Source organism: Colossoma macropomum, unplaced genomic scaffold, assembly GCF_904425465.1.
Source record: "Colossoma macropomum unplaced genomic scaffold, Colossoma_macropomum, whole genome shotgun sequence".
NCBI lineage: Eukaryota > Metazoa > Chordata > Actinopteri > Characiformes > Serrasalmidae > Colossoma > Colossoma macropomum.
The window spans coordinates 39,733,939-39,754,215 of NW_023494787.1; the positions used below are offsets into that span (position 1 = coordinate 39,733,939).

At 36.2% G+C, this 20,277-nt stretch overlaps 2 protein-coding genes across 2 annotated transcripts in view; both read left to right on the forward strand.

The window, feature by feature from the left end:
* Positions 1-1,829: 1,829 nt before the first annotated feature.
* Positions 1,830-14,127, forward strand: LOC118804951 (cytosolic phospholipase A2 gamma-like). The gene is made up of 8 exons (XM_036565542.1): positions 1,830-1,846; positions 2,853-2,964; positions 4,805-4,947; positions 6,219-6,417; positions 7,019-7,124; positions 10,952-11,092; positions 12,657-12,734; positions 14,084-14,127. The coding sequence occupies exons 1-8, from the start codon at positions 1,830-1,832 to the stop codon at positions 14,125-14,127; spliced, it is 840 nt and encodes a 279-aa protein (XP_036421435.1).
* Positions 14,128-16,746: 2,619 nt separating this feature from the next.
* LOC118804952 (cytosolic phospholipase A2 gamma-like) overlaps positions 16,747-20,277 on the forward strand; it is a 29,596-nt gene continuing 26,065 nt past the window's right edge. The window contains exon 1 of the mRNA XM_036565543.1: positions 16,747-16,760. Coding sequence (XP_036421436.1) covers positions 16,747-16,760 — 14 coding nt within the window. The remainder of the gene's footprint in view (positions 16,761-20,277) is intronic.

Genomic DNA, 20,277 nt, shown 5'->3' on the forward strand with positions numbered 1-20,277 from the left:
GACCTGAGACACATGATGTAGAGAAGTTTGAAGGTATTGTTGACATTGATAAGAAAAAAATCAGCTTTCAGTCACCTCAGATGGAGGCATTGCACTCAGCTGGTCCCTAGAACAATTTCTGCATCCTTTCCCTGAAAACAAGACAAGACCGAGTCCAAATGATGTTGAGACTGAGACAAGACTGAGACCATAAATTTACAGCAGTGGTTGCCAATGTTATCCACAAAGGCCTGGTATGGTTACAGGTTTTCATTCCAACCAAGCAGGAGCACATGTGATTCCACTTGTTTAATCAGTTGGTTTCAGTCTTCAAACAATTGATAAAGTGTGCTCCTGCTTGGTTGGACTGAAAACCTGTAGCCACATCAGCCCCTGGTAGATAAGATTGATGACCCCTGATTTACAGCCTCAAGACCAAAAACAGACTCAACAAAACTACAACAAAACTAAGAACATTTGTCTCATTACAGCTCATTACAAAGAAAACAGCACACTCTTGACTATGTTATCTGTCATATTATGTTAGCATAATTTACTAAGAAGAATAAATCAATACTGGGTCCCTGAAAGCAAGCAAACCTCCCTGAGATATTAGTTGAGAGCCATAGTATTAACTGTTGTTAAGATTTTTTGAAATTGTTGTTTTAGCTTGGAAAGGAATCCTGTGCTCTACTGAGATGTAGGCTATATAGAGTATTTGATCTCTTCTTAAGAAACATTAGCATAATTCTGTATTTTATCATCTACAACACCATTTCCAAAAAAGTTGGGACACTGTGCAAAATGTAAATAAAAACAAAATGCAATGATGTGCAAATCACTTAAACCATATATTTAATTGACAATAGTACAAAGACAACATGACAAATGTTGAAACTGAGAAATTTTATTGTTTCTTTTTTATAAAAAAAAAATGCCCATTTTGAATTTGATGCCAACAACACATTCCAAAAAAGTTGAGACGGGGGCAACAAAAGGCTGGTAAAGTTGTGTAATGCTAAAAAAAAACCTGGTGGTTGATTGACAACAGGTCAGTAACATGATTGGGTATAAAAAAGCATCCCAGAGAGGCTGAGTCTTTCAGAAGTAAAGATGAGGAGTGGTTCACCACTCTGTGAAAGACTGCACAATCAAATAGTGCAACAATTCAAGAATAAGGTTTCTCAACATAAAATAGCAAAGAACTTTTGCTTTTCATCAGCTACGGTATATAATATCATTAAAAGATTCACAGAATCTGGAGAAATCTCTGTATGCAAGGGACAAGGCCAAAAACCAGTATGTGCTGGCCATGATCTTTGGGCCCTCAGGCAGCACTTCATTAAAACAGACATGATTCTCTAGTGGAAATGACACCATGCACCTTCAGAAACACTTCTGAAAAACACTGTCTGTGAAAATAGTTCGACACTGCATCCACAAATGCAAGTTAAAACTCTAAAATGCAAAGCAGAAACCATATATAAACAGGATCCAGAAATGCCGCCACCTTCTCTGGGCCTGAGCTCATTTAAAATGGACTGAGGTGGAGTGGAAAAGTGTCCTGAGATCCGACAAATCAACATTTGAAATTCTTTTTGAAAATCATGGACACCATGTCCTCTGGGCTAAAGACCACTCAGCTTGTTGTCAGTGCATTCTATGTTTATTTACATTTTGCACAGCATCCCAATTTTTTTGGAAATGGGGTTGTATATCTAAATAATGAAGTAAGGCAATACCCTTAATAAACAACCTACCTCATCACTGGAAAGTGATGTCATGACAGTGCACGGTAATGCTAATACACTCTAAATGAACCATCGATTCTACAGGTGTGCATTGTGATAATGGGCTGGAATAGGAGGTAGATCCAAAGAGTAAAAAGAAATGTTCTTAAGTTGTTGTGCTTTATCTGTTTAACTGCTAGAGATTCATGCATTTTGAATCACGTACCTTTATGTACTTTTCACTCGTCTTTGCAGATAAAAGTGTCTGTAAAACATCAATTAAAACATAATCATAATCATTCTCTGGACTTGGATGTTTAATGCTGAAGTTAACATTAATCAAGTTTGGCAGTGTTCTACTTTTGAATTTACTCTTCATTATGACAGTTAGCCATCTGTGTTGAGTAATTACTGACTGTTTTTTTTTGTTTACCACCTATTTTATAGTCAATATAATAAAAGCCATGCCATTGTTGTCACTTGTCTTTCAACCAACAGTATATTTCCAAAAGTGCTCTGCTAAAAGTTTCACTTCCTTATTCATAAGCAGGTAAGAACCTAATATGATGATTCTGTTGTTTACTTCTTTATACTGTCCTGCAGTGTGGTAAAGTGTTCCTAAATAACATTGAGTAAGTATGTCATAGCATGAACACCGAACACAGCTTTCTAGTGTTGCAGAATTATTACAGTAGATGGCAGCATCAATTAAACAGTATGTTGTTTGTAATTTTTAATAACTGATTTTGTAAACAGTGCTTCTCATGTTTGCTCTTTTCATCCCATTTTGTCAGGGATGGGTCAGATGATAAGCTGGTATTTTTGCCAGTTTTTACTTTCAATTTCAGTTTGAGAACTGGAGACAAATTGCAATAATAAATTCTAAATTATACTGTTGTGATGTAATTTTTTGCAACATATTTATGCACACTTCTATCTACCTGACCACAGCTAGCCCTTCTTTTCAGTTCATTTCTTGTTTTCAATCCAGAAAAGAAATTTGTTTCAGTCTATACCGTCAAGCTAGTCAGTCATTTTACAGCTGTGGAAAACTACCACTAAAAGACTGGCCTCAGCACATGCAGATATTCTATATGAATGAAAAATATTAACTGTTCTACTAATTCTGTGCAATGTGTGCAGCAGCGAGGTGAGAACTGGTCATTCTGTGAATGAAGCAGAGAGGCAGCATTTGGCCAGAAGGAGGGAGACCATTCTGCAGTGCCTGAAGCAGCATGGTTTATCCTGCAGTGAGGTAGGTAGTGAGGTAAAGTTGCCTATGCAGCACCACGATGGCAGCACACTAACCGCAGTGTCGGGCACCTAACTGCTTTAAGCGTATTTATTTTCAAGGCGAGACAAAACAATAGCAAGGTTGCACACACATTACCGAGAGCACAGGTTAACATAAACCCAAAAAACCAATGCAACATTTCCTTATAAAGCATGTGTCCACTCTTCACAAGCAACACATTAACCCAAATACAGATGATTTAAATTAAAATTGGACAGCTGAAATGTACATAAAGACAGAAAAAAGTAGCAAACTTAAAAGCCAAGTCAAAGCGTAAGAAGATGAAAATGTATTTTTTTCCCATTTATATCATAGCTTTGATGACAGTTTGCAGATCACTACAGGCAAGAACGATGAAACTTTTTTCTTTAACTCAGGCTGACATTTTATACTTGGCTTTGGAAATGGGCATTGAAACTTTAAATTCAAAGTACATTCAAAGGAACACTGGCTCACTGCTAGAAAACATTAGAGCTTAACCAAAGTAATGGCAGATAGTGGAACGGTTTCTAAGCAGTGATTGAAGCAGAAAATGGACGTGATGTGGTGAGTGTCAGGATTGTGATCGGCAGTAACACACTGACAAGTTAGTTCCCTTTTTTCGTTTTGCCACTAGTAAGGTTCCCACCGTGAGCCAAAACAGTTGTTTAGATTTGGTTTAGTATTGCTCGTGGAGGCTCCCTAGTGGCTCATCCCATGGATTTTATGGGCACATGTCCATAAAACCCATGGGATGATCCAGGCCTGCTGACATTTCACAACACTTTGGGGTGAAATGTCATAGCATTTTATGATGATTGATTTTGTAGTTCAGTGTGTTTTAGGTATGTCAAACACATAATGTTGATTATCGTCACTGTCCAAAGAAAAACAAGTATTTCCAAAATAGCAACTTTACAGGAGATGGCAAACACACTCTTACATTTCAGTGTAAAGAGGTTTTATTCTGTGATTTTTGAGCATTTCTGTTGGTCCATTCATCATGAATTTTTTTTGAAACAATGTAAAGGACGGCTGGTGTGTTGAAATAATGTAGAAAAATAAAAATGGAGATACATGGTTTTCTTTGGACAGCGATGTTATGTTACCTGACAAGTGAGACTGGTGGCAAAGTCAAATAAAGGTGAGCACTTTCAAAAACAGGCTCCGACACTTTGTGGTAACACCGAAATTGGTTTTGATACTGATACTCTATTATGACATTCTGTTAAGTAAAGTGTCATATTTATGCTTATAAAATTTATGCTTATAAAAATGAGTTAGGTATAAAAAGTCAGCTGTCATAACATGCTGTCATTACACCACAAAAAGTGTTATAAGAACACTTAAGGTCAACAAAGGTCAGACCTGTGTCACTTGATATAGGTGTTGTCAACTTGACATTGAAAAGTCAGCTGTCATGAAAGGCTTACGTAGCCTTATTTACTTGACCTACAGAAAAGTGTTAGCTTTTTTTCAACGTAGATTAGGAAAAAATTAGGAAAAAATGATTTTTATCCTTTCATTCAGTTTGGTTCTTATTGGTTAACAGTCTTCATGTATGACCTCAACACTGTGTTTCACAAAATTGGTCTAATTATCCTGTGTTGCGGGCCAAGTATTAATTTGTCATTATGTGGTGCTACACAGAGCTATGCTATGCTATTGTGCTTCTAGTTTTGTTTTTGAGTCTTTGAGATTATTCAAAACCTGATACAATATAAACACATCTAGCAATGCATTTATTCTAGTTTAGTGAAGCAGCAGAAGCACAGCTGTTATTTGTTTTAGGCATTTAGAATCTGTGTTTGAATGTTGGCAGGATGAGGTGCCTAACATCGCAGTGCTGGGCTCTGGTGGTGGTTTGAGAGCTATGGTTGGACTGCTGGGATTACTGAGTCAGCTGAAAGAAGATAGACTGCTGGACTGCATCATGTACCTGTGTGGAGTTTCAGGATCTACCTGGTACTGACCCATACCAGATATGTCAATTACTTATTTAGGTCCATATGTTTAGACTAAATCACATAAAAATCAAGTATAATGTTGATATATGCAAATATAAAAAAAGAATCCAAAAAAACAAACAAATAAACACATAAAAACAGCACCTCTCATGTTTATCCTGAACTCAGTACATACTTAAATTCATGGCCATTAGGGGTGCGGGAAAAAAATGATTCTTAGATGCATCGCGATGCGGACGTGAGGGAGTCACAACTCAAATGTTAAGAAGAGCCATTTTGTCCTTTCAACAAAAATCAAATCACCTTGGGAGTCACAACATTTAATGTCCAATATGTCTCAGTACGTCCTAGTATAGGCTAAACAATATAAACGAGAGCGCAGATTTACTTTGCTCTGCTTTAAGCTATAGCTGCTTTTCTTCCCATCTCCGCCAGAAAACTTTTCCTCAAAAGTTGAATAGTTTCTTGTAAAATGTCTCTCAAAGTTTGACTGATTTACGAGCCTGAAGTCACTTCTTATTCTACAGCTTCTTGTTCGAATTTTCCCGTTCAACCTTAAATTCTGACTGAGGTGCCAGAACGTAAATGCAGCGCTATTTAAGGTGGAACGGGAAAATTAGAAAGAGAAGCGACTTCATCTTCGCAACTATTTAGTGTTTGACAGTCTCTCGTTGCAGATTTAACGTACTAGGAAACCAACTGCGCTGCTTATAAGTGTGAATAAGTCCATTCATCTTCAAATGTTTGTCTGTCTTTCTCTTTTCCTTTTTTGTTTGCTACTCGCTCGGCGAGCCTTCGTTGCTATGTTCTCAGTTGTTGCAAACCAGGGCTCTCGTGCTGTGTTGCACACATCCCGTCTCGAAGACACAGTAAATGCATTATGGATCATTACAAATACTTTGCTTTAAAACTACCAAGTCCTCACACAGTGAGAAAGTAGAAATCCTTTATAGAAAAAAAGATGCATTGAGATGCATCGATAATCGTTTTATAATCACATCGCAGCCTCTGAATCGTAATCGAATCGAATCGTGAGGTGCCTAGAGATTCCCACCCCTAATGGACACACATGGATAAACCTGACTTTCAATACATTATATTTCACAATGCTCACACACATACATATTGTTTTCTGTAGACATTTACATGAAGATCCAATTTATTGTCCAAAGTTGTAGCATGCTTTGTATTCTGACAAGTTGTTTCAATATAACAGAATTTTAGATGTTTGTTGTTGAATTAAAACACTCATTCTTCTGTTCTTTGAAGGTGCATGGTGTCATTATATAAAGAACCAGACTGGTCCACCAAACTTAAGACTCTAAAAGATAACATCGTCCACAGGCTTGTTGAAGGCAAAGTCAGTTGGTGGGAGAGGGCTAAAAAACTAAGAGAATACAAGAAAAAAGACAACTTCAGCCTGACAGATATCTGGGCAGCACTGGTTGTGTCTGACTTGATGAAAGAGGTAAGAATATTGCACAACATTGCAGATTTATACCTTTATACCAACATTGCAGATTTATACCTTTATACCAACATTGCAGAATTATACCTTTATACCAACATTGCAGATTTATACCTTATACTTTCATAAAAAAAATTATATAACACAATTTTAAAAAATGATATTAATTGTTCCCTTTTGCTCTGCAAAACAGTAGTAAAGTTTATTTTATAACACTTTACTTCAATACTACATAACACTGACATAACCAATGTTATAAGCAGACCTAGATCACTAAATTATAGGCCGTTGAGCACAAATGGTTGGCTTTCTATGAAGTAGACATCCACTCATGATTAGCTCTTGTAGCACAATGAAAATGATAAACTAAAATGAGACAACTGAGATGTAACAAGGAAAAACAACACCAGAAAAAATTAAAAACCTAAACCGTCAAGAATCTTTAGCGAAAGCATCCTACCATCTTTTTGCAGATGTCATCATTTATGCCATTATTCTTTGTAAATTATTCTTTATTTGGGATTTTAGTAAATCAGGACTATAATGATGACATACATTAACGCTTTAAAACACAGAGATCTGTATTTTCTGTATTTCACAGATCGATGAACACAAACTTACAGAGCAGAGGAGCAACTATGCCAATGACCCGTATCCCATTTACACTGCGATTGACAAGCAGTGTAAACATGACAACTTGAATGCAGGTAATTTATCACATGTGCGAGTGTGTGTTTTTATGCGTGTCTCAGTGGTTGTGATGTATGGTAAAAAAACTAATTTCAAAGAACCTATGGCAACACTTTACAGTAAGGGTACATGAAACAAAATTAATTCATGCATTATTTTTTGCACAAGTAATCAGTAATCCATACCTGTGTCATAATGACGATGCATAAAGTTACCATGTCTTATTAATGCCTTAAGACAGGAGCAATATATTAATTCAGAGACTTGTTAAGGTATCAATATCATCAAATAAAATACATTATTCATGATGTTCATACAGGTCTTCATGATCTGGAAAAGATTGAGCCACTGCTTCACAGAACAGTGTTGAGTTATATATTGGCATTACTTTTTCATGGGTTCATGATAAGTGTGGCCCTGAAAGTAAAGTGGTGTAATATTTAGCTTTACTAAAGCATTACGTCCTTCAGTTCCACCTGCTAGCTAGGTCTCCCCCTGTCACATGTTACTACAAGCTGGGAAAGCTGAAGGTTAGAATGTGCTTCCTCTGGGACAAGTGAAGCTCCACCATGTCTTTTCATACCACATCACTGGACAGCTCAACATGCTGGAGGAGAACACTAACTGCTAGTTCTGTTCCATCAGTTAACAGATGCCTGCACTGGCTAACGTCATGTTGAGTGATGGGGAAAAGGAGGACCATCTTACGTACCCAGAGAGATCAAGGACAGTTGTGCTCTGCTGGACTAGATTGGATTCTAAGCAAGAAATTAACACTATGAGACCATCACAAAGGCCTTTGAGCCTATGTGATAAGTTATAGGTATATATGATAAGTTATAGGTAACATATAACATTTTCAGTCATCATAAAGAAACCAAGATCCATAATTAGTTTTTAAAGAATAATCAAATCTCCAAACAATTTTAAACATACTTTAAATTAAAAAATTGACAGAATAAAATAGGATGTAAAACACCACCTTAACAAGTATATCCTGCTGAACAGAATTAGGATAACCGAATAAATATAAAGATGTAAAGATTAGTTTTAAAGATGTTAAAATATAAATAAAATCAGTCAAGAGCAAAGACACACCATGACTAATTCTTGAAAAGATTCTTTTTTATTTGAGTCGATCTAATGTTAGACAGCAATGTTAGCTCTCTGACAGTTACTTTAAGTGGTCTGGACCGATGTGGAATATAATAACACCAGGTAACATTAGCAGACGGCAACGTTACTACTCAAAACACACAGTAAAGTTTTAGTTAACCTAAAGTCAAGACTAGCCTACAGCTAATATGTTAGCCATAAGCGAACACACCGAGCTACACTCACAAGGAGTGTGCTTTTTGCCTTTATGTTTGATTTTGAGGTAAAGACAAAGCAATTTTTCAAGGAAGGCGTGGTCATCAGTGTGGCCCTCACTGTGGACTGCTGATTTTTAATTGTTTTATTCCACCTCACACAGTATTAAAGTGAATAGTTTATGTCCTCCACAGAGGTATGTATATTCTGAGTAAATACAAAATGCTTATTTTCGGCATTTCATCGGCAACACAAAGGAGTGTTGGAATATTTCACCACTTTATTTTGAGGGCCACAGATATCATGAACCCATGAAGAAGTAATACTATAGTAATGCTAAATATATTATTTAACACTCCTATTTTATGAGCTGGAGGCTCACCATTCAGTTTTTTTTTTTTCCATAATTAAGGAGCTGATTCTGTCATGAAGACCTGTATGAACATCATGAATAACTGATTGTAACTGATGAAACTGGTACCTTAATTATTACCTGAATTAATGTATAGCTCCAGCCTTAAGGTATGCATAAGACATGGTCACTTCTTATTCATATTCATGATGACTTGTGATGACATGTATGAAATAATCATTACTCACACAGACAATAATGCACGAATTAGTGCTATTTCATGTACCCTTATGGTAAAGTGTTGCCTAATCTAGTTCATCAATTCATTAATTTTAAATGTATACACAGAGCGTACACCACACCATATCGGTAACACTTTCTTTGAGGGGTGTCTACATAACACATTCATATCACCTAAACACTTTATAAACACTTTATAACACGTTCATGAATGCTTAAATCAACATTCGTAAACTATACATGTTTTACATGATATTAATATGGACTACAATGTCATTTTACCGAAAGATGTTTTTCAAAATAAAAGTCCTCATTTTATTTATTATTTTCAGTGAAACTCCTCTTTTCTGGACTGTCAGCATAAAATGACCTGGCTTTATCCCTTTGGACAGAAAGTTTTTTGACACTTTTTTGCCTAGACTTTCAACTTTTTTTCATTTCTTTTTTCTCAAGCATTTGTATTTTGCAATATGCTATTCTTTCTACTTTTTACGCTAATTATTCATATATAAAATGTACTGTTCATTCAACACTCTATACATAATTGTGGAAAATGTTACTTAAACTAAGTTTAACTTTCTTGGGGTAAAGGCTAACACTGTTATCCCAATTCCTTTGGAGGTTTTATTTTTAGTGATGTTCTTCCTCACTTACGGTTTTGGATAAGGCACAAGTATAACTGTGCATTGGTTATCCTGTGTAACTGAGGTTAAATGTGACAAGCACTGTTATCCCAAGGAATGATTCCTTTTTTGGCATTACTTCAAAGTACAATCGAGTGGTGCCTCTTTGACTTTCCTCACTCAAGGTGCTGATAATTTTGTAAGAAATGTCCTTTATAAATTTGCCTTGCTTTGCCTTCACCATAAAAGTGATGGAAGCCACGTTATCCTGACTAAAGTGCATGTTACATGCATGGATGGATATTGAATGGAATGGATAAGTATTATGGGCCTGTCCCACCACCACACAAAGTTTGAGACTTTAAGTTGATTGACTGTTCATAGCATATTTATGAGTAATGGTTATTATTCCTTTATGGCTGTTTTCTTTAAGCAGACTACTGCTTAATATTATATAAAAAAATAAATAAAGCTAAATCACCTGCAATATCTGCATGTGATGTGGTTGCTTTCCCAATTGAAATCTGACTAATGTTGGCCCCCACAGACCACTGACACACCCTAATTTCAGTGAAGTCGTTACCTGCATGAGAGACACCTGTCCCAAATTGTCACCTGTATAAAAGGCCACCTGCCAACAGATTCAGTGACACTCCAACATCTCCACCATGGGCAAGACTAAAGAGCTGTCTAAAGATGTCAGGGACTAAATTGTTGACCTATACAAGGCTGGAATGGGCTACAAAGCCATAAGTAAGAAGCTGGATGAGAAGGTGACAACTGTTGGTGCAATTATTCGGAAGTGGAAGAAGTACAACATTACTGTCAATCGACCTAGGCCTGGAGCTCCATGCAAGATATCACCTTGTGGAGTCTCATTGATCATGAGAAAGGCTAAAAATCAGCCAAGAACTACACGGGAGGAGCTGGTTAATGATCTCAAGGCAGCTGGAACCACAGTCTCCAAAAAAACCATTGGTAATACACTGAGACGTAATGGTTTAAAATCCTGCAGTGCACGCCAGGTTCCTCTGCTCAAGAAGGCTCACGTCCAGGCCCGCCTCAAGTTTGCCAATGAACATAATGACTCCGAGAGAGACTGGGAGAAGGTGCTGTGGTCATGTGATGTGGTTGCTTTCCCAATTGGTGTGACAATAACTGTATTTTTATTTTTTTATTAGACTCTTTTCATTTTATTATATATGTTTCCTGACTGTATGTATTCATTTTTGTCTGTATTTTAAAGAGGATGGTGATTCTGATACCTGATATTTGTCAAAAATTAATAAAAAATGAATCCCGTAATTTCTGTCTGTAGATGTCTGGTTTGAGATCACTCCAGATGAGTCAGGTTATTCTCTCACTGGAGCCTTTGTGGATTCTTCCTGTTTTGGAAGTCAATTTGAAAATGGAAAGAAGATTGAAGACCAGCCTGAGACTGACATGTTGTACTTACAAGGTAACATGTTCTGTTAAAAACAACTACACTGAGTAAACGTTTAAAATGGGTATTATAGACTCCATTTTTTTCCCCAATTGCACACTAAACCCTCCAAAGAACTACATACAGTACATGCCATCTGGAATTGCACAGCAATTATTTTTGGCAACAAGTCACTAATCAGTTATCTAATCACTAATCAGTTATCTAATCAATTTTTTTACTCACAAAGCCCCACTTTGAAGATAGTAAGTGCCACTTTGCCCTGCTTGAAAAACCATTTCATGAAGCTCTTGGCAGTTTGGAACTCTGTAGTGAGTGAAGCAACAGAGGATAGGCCATTTTTATGGGCTATGCACTTCAACGCTTGGCAGCCCCACTGTGTAAGCTGTTGTTGCTCGTAGAAGCTTCTATTCCACAATAATAGCACTTAGAATTGACTGGGGCTGATCTAGCATGGGACAAATTTCATAAACTCACTTGTGGAAAAAAAGGCATTATAGTGCCATGTTTAAAATCACCAAGCTCTTCAGTACAAACCATTTTACTGCTAGTATATATTTCGTCCATATAAATAATGGAAGAAAACATAAATGCTTTCATTTACATACAACACGGGTCTGATGAAACAAATGACCTAAAATTTTGTAACGATTTTATACCGAGTTCCAAAAGTTGGGACAGAATGTGAAACGCTAAGAAAAATAGAAAACAGTCATTAGTACATTCTCTTTGACCTGTATTAAGTTGAAAACAGTACAAAGATATGATTTTGATATTTTACTTTATTAATTCAATGTTTTTGTAAATATATGCTCATTTCAAATATGATGCGTGCAACATGTTCCAAAAACTTGATACTTTCAGATGTGATTTCTGGCCTTGCCCTTTATGCACAGAGATTTTTTTCTTCTGTTGTTATTACGCATTGTAGAGGGTGAAATGCCTAAAATTCTTGCAAACACTGGTTGAAGAACATTAAACAGTTGGACTATTGCTGATGCACTTGTTGGCAAAGTGGCAAGTCCTGAACCGTCCCTGCTTATAAAGGACTTGGAATTGAATGCTCCTTTTATACCCAAGCATGATTACATCACCTATTTTAATTCTTTTCTGAATATTCAACAACTTTCCCAGCCTTAAATTGCTCCAGGCCCACCTTTTTGGAATATGTTGCAGGCATTAATTTCAGAATGAGCATATATGTACAAAAAACAATGAAACTGATAAGATAAAACATTAAATATATTGTCTTTGTGCTGTTTTCATTTAAATACAGGTCAAAGTAGATTTAGAAATTATGGCTTTCTGTATGGCAAAACATGCTGCCAAAGCCTCAGGGATGCCAAGCCAGTCTATATTTTGTTCCATTTGTTCCATATTTTTTGCTACAGCTTCTTTCCAAACACATTTACAGCAAAAATATGACCTGGCTGGGGGTTATCAAGGAGGGAACTGTAAACATCTGGACTATACTGGGTTTATGTAATGGGCTGTGGTCCTATTTGGTTTTAAATCTGTTTTCATCAAGTTTTTTTCAATGTTGTTATCTTACCAATTGTTCTTTTTTGTATTTGTGTAGGCCTGTGTGGCAGTGCGCTCGGTGATATAGAGTTATTCATTTATGAGAATTATAAGGCACTACGGGAGCTGATCAGAAGTATGAACCTCTCTCTTCCTCATTTATTTTTTCCTTAACTGAATGTAAAATTTGAAACAAACATACAAGGAAAAGCCCCTAATAAACCACATCTTGTATAAGCTCACTTGAATTTTCAGTGTAAAATATTTAAAGAGTTTAAGTATTTAAAAAATGTACCTGATGCTGTGAGTTTTGTGCCAATGTAAATCTTTTAGTTTAAGATCTGAGTTTAATGTGGAGGGACTGTCCTGAACACATAATGAAAACTGCGCTTTAAGTGGTCTTAGAAAGCAAACCATTTCAGAATTCTGAGAGGCAAACAAGATAATGCAGCATTAGCATAGAAGAAGACACAGAAAACACTGCGTGTGCAGGCAAATGCTCTTTTATTTTAAAAAGGCACTTCAACTCTTTTTGGACAAGAAATGCCCAGCCCAGCACTACCCCAACATGAACCATGGGTAACGTAATACGTTACTCACGTATTATTCACAGATTTATAAAATAAAGTCTTATAGATGTCATATAAATAAAAAAAAAAATTCAGTCTTTTTGTGCCACTATTTGATGTTCTATTTTGTTTTCAAGTTGCTACTGTCTGACCACATTTAAACAACATTTAAACATTCTCATGTTACATATCTCTAATATTAATCAAAGGTGTAATTTGGAAAAACAAGAAAACATTGCAAAAATAATATCAGGCAATGATATTATTGATATTAATGATATTAATGATAATGACCTCTACAAAAGCATGAACTTATCTGCTTAACCCATATATTATTGTAATTTGACTTGCTCTTTTCTTGTTTGATCATTTCTCATAAACTGATAAAATGGGACAACATATCAAACAGATTGTATGTGGTATAGGAGAATTCAATACAAAACAATGTCTGCTGTCCAAGCATCCTCCCTCCTGGCTCTGCCGCCAGTCCTCGCTGCACTGCCTCTTTTGCCATCTTCGCTGTCCGTCATTGCCACAATGCTTTTTCCTCTGCAGTCTTCAGCCGGGCTCATTCTTCTTCTTCTTCTTCTTCTTCTTGCTGGTGGGCACTATCCCACTTCTGACACCAAATGTGACATCTTGACAAAGAAGGAGATGCGGGCAATGTTGCGCTTTAGACAAAAGCTCTTTATTAAACACAAAAGCAGTGGTGAACCCTGATGTCTCAGACATCGGGTAACGTTTTCATACTTTTTTCATGTAATGGCTTTTTGTGAGGGACTTTTTAGAGGCTTAAGATGTCTGGTTCCCATCACCACCTAACCAACTAATTATGCAGACATTTAGAAAAAAGGTCCACCAAAATCAGCCCTTATTCTCACACTCCATACAGAATCTTCTCCAATGTCTCCCATAGCTGTTGGGGGCAGAGATGATTATACCCAACAGATATTTCCCTGATGTTGCCTGGGTCTGCAGAACATATACCAGAACCTCATTATAGTGTCTTATAGGGCAGCATGCACATTTGCAATGTTCTAATGGACAGATATTATAATGTGTTATGAAACCTGACATTATAAAGGTATACTCTTGTTTTATAAATTGTTATGCAAGCAGCTATAGCTGCTTATAAGCAATTACACATGCTTATGAGCCTATTAGGAATGCAAGAAGGCTTGATATAAGGGCCTGCAAAGACTTTCCATCTTTTCTGTTTTATATTTCAGCAGTTTCTTTAAATAAAATTACATAAAACTTGATTGATTATCTAAAAAGAGAGATTCATAACAAATGTTTACTTATATGTAGGTGGGCTTATTGGGGGCTTTTTGCCTTTTGCAATCTTAAACCACTGGACCACCGTCAACCACTCACTTATGCTACAATATGAAAAATATGAGGTATGAAGAAATGTGTTAAAGTGAAAAAAGAAAAAATTGCTATTGGTTTGGCAAATCTTTGTGAACTGTTGCCAAGTGCATATCTGTTTCTTTATATCTTTCATGATTTTTGTTTCTTGCTTTAGAAATGCTGGAACACATGCAAGAAAGTCCTACATCACAAACAGCAGATGTGCAGAAAGGTTGCCAGGTGCTCTTAACACTTGTGGAACTCAACCTTTGTGTCTTGAGAGAGGAGGATCCAACAACTTACCCGAATCTCCTAATGAAAGGTTATATTCTTAGGCAATATAAAACTAGAGGAAGTGTGTTGTCACAAATAACAGTGATTTGGTTGAAGGCACAAGCCAAAGGTGAGGGAGTTCTGAATACGTTCTAAAAAATAAATAAAAAGTAAAGCAAAGAAGTATAATAAATGTGTTTTAACATCAGCAATTCCTTTCACCAAAAAGTAGCATCCTTTGGCAATCCTGACAGTGCGCTTAAGTTGATTTCGCACGAGACATTCGCACAATGGCACAAGAACAAATAAAGCGACTTAAAGATGATAAGGTAAGTTTATTTGTTCAGTCACCCATAATAACCTTAATAATTTACCAATTTGTCCCTCTCAAATAGATATAGTGGTACAGTTGCAGACTGAATCAGACGCTTGCAGTCCAGGCTAGTTTTAAGAGTTTTATTAACAAAGTGGTGTGATAAGTTCAGAAACCAGGGATTCAAGCCAGAGCAAAAGGACAAGGCAAAAATCAGGGTCGAAAACAAAAAACAGGTCATACACGATAAGGTACTTACTAACATGAGAAAAGGCTTGATAAGCACAGCAAAAGGCATCAACACTTCACAGAGAACTGATACAAACAGACAGGTTAAATACACAAGGAACAGGTGAAGATGATTAGAAGTCTGGAGAGGCAGAACGGGGGGGAATAGGTGCATTTGGTTCAGTCCTAAGCCACATGAGGGAGCAAGGAACAGAGTCAGCTGTAGTTGTCCAGCTGAGCCGGAGGGAGGCATGACATATAGCTAAATGTACGCTCTGCCTTTGTTAGATATAGTCCGCTATAAATTGCGTGAAAACTCCTATATATATATAAAATTTTGTTTTTTTCTCAGCACATAGTATCAGGGGCTCACCACATAGTATCTGGTGCTCACTTGATAGTATTAGGTGCTTGCATGATAGTATCTGGTGTGCACCAGACCATTACGCCACGTTAAAGGACAAAGAACAACTAAATATATTGTAGCACACTGTGACAAAATGTAAACGCATTTTAAAAAAATGTTTGCATTATTGCTGCCCAACAGCTTGATTCCATCAGACTGACTTTTAGGGATAAACAACTGTAGATAAGTTTTAGTTTGTCAGTAAAAAAAAGTTGTGGTTGACATTCCTCTAATTTGATGTATGTCGCAACTTGTGTACCTTTGACCTTCCTAACCTTCCTGTCAACTGACAAAGAAATGTGTTTCAGTCATAGACAGCTATTTGACCACTTTTCATTTACAAAGAATATGGTCAGTCTTTTCTGGACATTTGTCTCTGTAATAACTGAAAAGTGGCAGCATTCTCATCTCCTCTGCCTCTCTACCATGCTGTTCATGTTTGAGTTTGTTGTAAGAGCCAGGAGAGGGAAAGCTATTATATGACACTAAATTTATGCGTAAATGTGTTATTTTTTTCCCAAAAAGATGCTTCCAGTGTAGGTTTTTACACATCTCAGGTAATTCATAAAAAATGACGAATAAATTCTGTTTCCATAGTCCACATCGCCATATTGCTTTGGATGGAAACTTTGTATCTTGTATAGAACAACACCTTGTATCTCCAAAATAGTACGTTTACAGAAGAAGGAAGAAACAGCATTAACGTACAATAGAACTTAAAAAAAATAAATAAATAAAGTAATTTTGGACCTTTTTATTGCTTAATCATGGAATTTAAACACATTGTGTAGCAGAAATTGTTTTAACAACATGAAAATAAAAATGGAGATACAATGATTTGTCCCAACAGTGACCATACACTTAAATACACACTGAAAAAAATCTCTCTCTTTAGATGGATTTGATGAAATAGGAAAGTTGACTCTTCCTCTAGAGGAACTGAGGAAGTCAGAAAGGACTACGCCCTGTGTGTATGCAATTTTCTCACTGACAGGTTTAAGGGGCAATGTATTTGGGAAGGTGAGTAGACCTTCCTACTGATGCACTTGTAAAACAATGCACTTATTTCAGCTGAAAATTGAAAGAACAACCTGGCTTTTTTTATTGTTGAGGCCAGAGCTTCCCAGCATTCCTTGTGCTTTATTTTTTTTCTGTTAATTAGCCTTTATTCCTTCATCTATAGTTTCTTTTACATGAGTTTTTATAACATTATTCTTTCCCTAGAGACGCATTTTACATATTTTGATATTCCAGCCACGACTGTGGTTTGTGTTTAGTTAAAGCAGTTCATTCTGTAATGTTTTCATACGAAAGACATTTGGCTGTGTTAAGCTTTGTAGCCTTTAAGACTGATATGCGTGCAAATAACTGCTGAAATGAATGTTGGTAACATTTAATGCAGGGTAGAGTTCACAAGGCTATATAACACCAACATAAACTGTTCATGACATCTAACACAAACATACATAAACATTTATAAATACTTATTCAAATAGGTTTTGCCATAAAGGTTTCATTTGCCAATTTTGATGTCAAGTTGACATCTACACACTTAAAAATGATGGTTCTTCATAGGTTCTTTATTAAAGGCAATGGTTCTATATAGAACCATGAACACTCAAAGAACCTTTTGCATGATTAATGTTTTTTTGCATCATGACAGTGTTCTTCACTAGAGAATGTGCTGTAGATGGTTCTATATAGAACCTTTTTGAAAAGCACCAAAAATGTTCTTCCATTGGAACAGGCCTGGCATCATAACAATAGAACCATTTTGGGTGCTAGATAGAACCCTTTTTAAAAATTATCTATATAGAACCATCTACCGCAGATTTTCCATCAATCTTAAGAACGATGCCAGGAACTCATTAATCATGGAAATGGTTCTTTGAATGTTCATGGTTCTATATAGAACTTAAACTCTGCATCGTCAGGAGCAGAATTAAGAAACAATGCTCAAGATAGCTGTGGGTGTGCACCAATTGTCAACTGTATCTAGAAATAAAATAATATTGTAATTCTATAATACAGTAATTCAGCTGTAGATTTACAGTAGTCTACTGGGAGCTGTACTGCCAGTAATTCACTATAAAACAAAGGATTCTTCCTCATGTTGGTGTCTCAGCTGTGAGAAGCTGTTTCATTACTTTACCAGTTATTGTTGTCTAAAATAGGCAGAGCATAGTTGAAGTCTTGAACTGTGAGTCAATTTATTTTTATTTTATCTTATTTTGTGAGACATTTGCAATGCTGTTGTTAGCTCAATGAAGACCATATGGAACTGAATCTGGGGAAGGACATACAACTATCTCTATGGAATGTCAGGTGGGAAATAAACTATGATTTCATTATTTATTAATAACATGCTGTACATTTTTATGTGAAAACAGCCATCAGAAAATGGAAATGAAGTTTTACCGCATTCCTGCATAAGCTAACTGACATGACAGTGTTTAACTACTTACATATTTGAGCAGTAATTTCAACATTAAGATTTACTGTGGAAAAACATTTAAAACAAATAATACAGATCAACACAATCGCCACACAGGCTGGTCCACACAGCTCATTAGCTTTTCCATGTAATGGCACAAGTTTCATTATATCTATGTAATGAAATCACTCATTTTCTCTCCTGTTTTCATACAGCTTTTTATCTTCTTTAACTCTGTACTGGTCATGCATTCAGAGCTGAAGTAGCAGCATCAGTTAGCTACTTTTAACGCTTAGGCTACAGGAGAGGCAAGTGTAGCATGAGAAGCCATGGAAAAGTAATGTTCATGTATGAACAGGAAAAACAAGACAGTGTGTTATCCAAGACTTTAAATCAGTAACTAGGAACTAAACATGAATCAATATCAGTTATTTCTGTTTTTTGAACGCCATGCTTTTTTCAGTACTTCTCTTTTAATCTTTTAATTCTCCACAGACGTTCCCCCATTGAAGGGTCATATATATGTCGGCTGCATGAAAACACGTGACTGAAATAGATGCATAGTCATATGCATCAGTTTGAACACCTCCAATCAAATGACTGATTTTTTAAGTAAAAATAAGTTCACACTTCCTCTAAAAGAAACAGATGTAACAAATCTGCATTTTTCTGTAACTTTTAGAGTAGAATTTTCGTTTATTTATTAGTTGAGTTTAACATATTAGGGGAAAAAGCGTTAAAAAAAATACCAAACAGAAAAAAAACACACTATTTTAAGCTTTACCTCATGAAATTGTTTTAGTAAATTTACACTCATTCCAAATATCATGCCTGTAACACATTCCAAAAAATTTGGAAAGGAGCATGTTTTCCACGGTGCTGCATCACCTTCCTTTTAATGGCAATTAATAATCATTTGGGAACTGAAGACACAAACTGATGTGGTTTTGAAGGAGTAATTTTTTGCCATTCTTCTATTATAAATGTATTCGGCTTTGCAGCTGTTGATGTATTTTGAGCCATGCGTTTTCAGTGGGGGACAGTTCTGGACTGAAGGCAGGCCAATCTAGCACCCACTCTCTGATTACACATGCAGAAGGTGGCTTGGCATTGTCATGTTGACCTTGGACGACCCTGAAAAGACTGTGTCTAGAAGGCAGCACATGTTGCTCCATAATGTGTTCAGCGTTAAGTTTTTCCAGATTCCCTGAATCTTTTGATGTTTTTATGCACTGTAGAGGGTGAAATACCTAAAATCCCTGACTAAGCAACGTTATGTTTAAACTCTTAGATTTTTTGCTGATTAATTTTTGGCAAAATGGTGAGCTTCTGCTCATCCTTGCTCATAAAGGACTAGGCCTTTCCTGGATGCTCCTTTTATATCCAAGCATGAGTGCATCACCTGTTGAAGAAGTTTTCTGAACATGGTCCTAGTCTTAAATTTTTTGGAATGTGTTGCAGGCATCAATTTCAGAATGAACTTATATATTAATTTTTATACAAATATGAACGATTTAATTGCAAAACGCATTAAATATCAGTGCTATATAGATAGTAATCAACATTGTTAATAAATAATTAGCCTGATAAGATTTGCATTGTTTATTTATGTCATCAGTGGAAGACATTGATGCCAGTGTCCTTGGCTCAGAGATGAGAGATTACATAGATGCTGGACTGTTAATCAACTCACCCTATTTCTCAATGCTGAGAAAAGAACGAGACATCGACCTCATCATTTCCCTGGACAGTGCAGGAGATCCCTTTGAGGTAGAGCACATATATATGCGGTGAAAGCAGCATTTTGTATAAGCAAGAGTCATACAATCACAGTGTTGTGTATTTGTATTAGCACTTTAGTACCTTACAAGCAAGGTTTTAATGCTCATATAAGAATTTCATAAATCACCTATAAATGATTATGCCCACAAGATGGTCTATTATGGTGGTCTACTATGCCAATTATAGGTTACATTCTACAGTAATTTATCAACAATTGAACAATCAACCCTTAATTTGTTGGTATACTGAAAGTACTACACAGTGTAGATGAGGCACAGGTATGCAAATCTGGTGGTGAACATGGTAGGCCTGTGTTTAGAG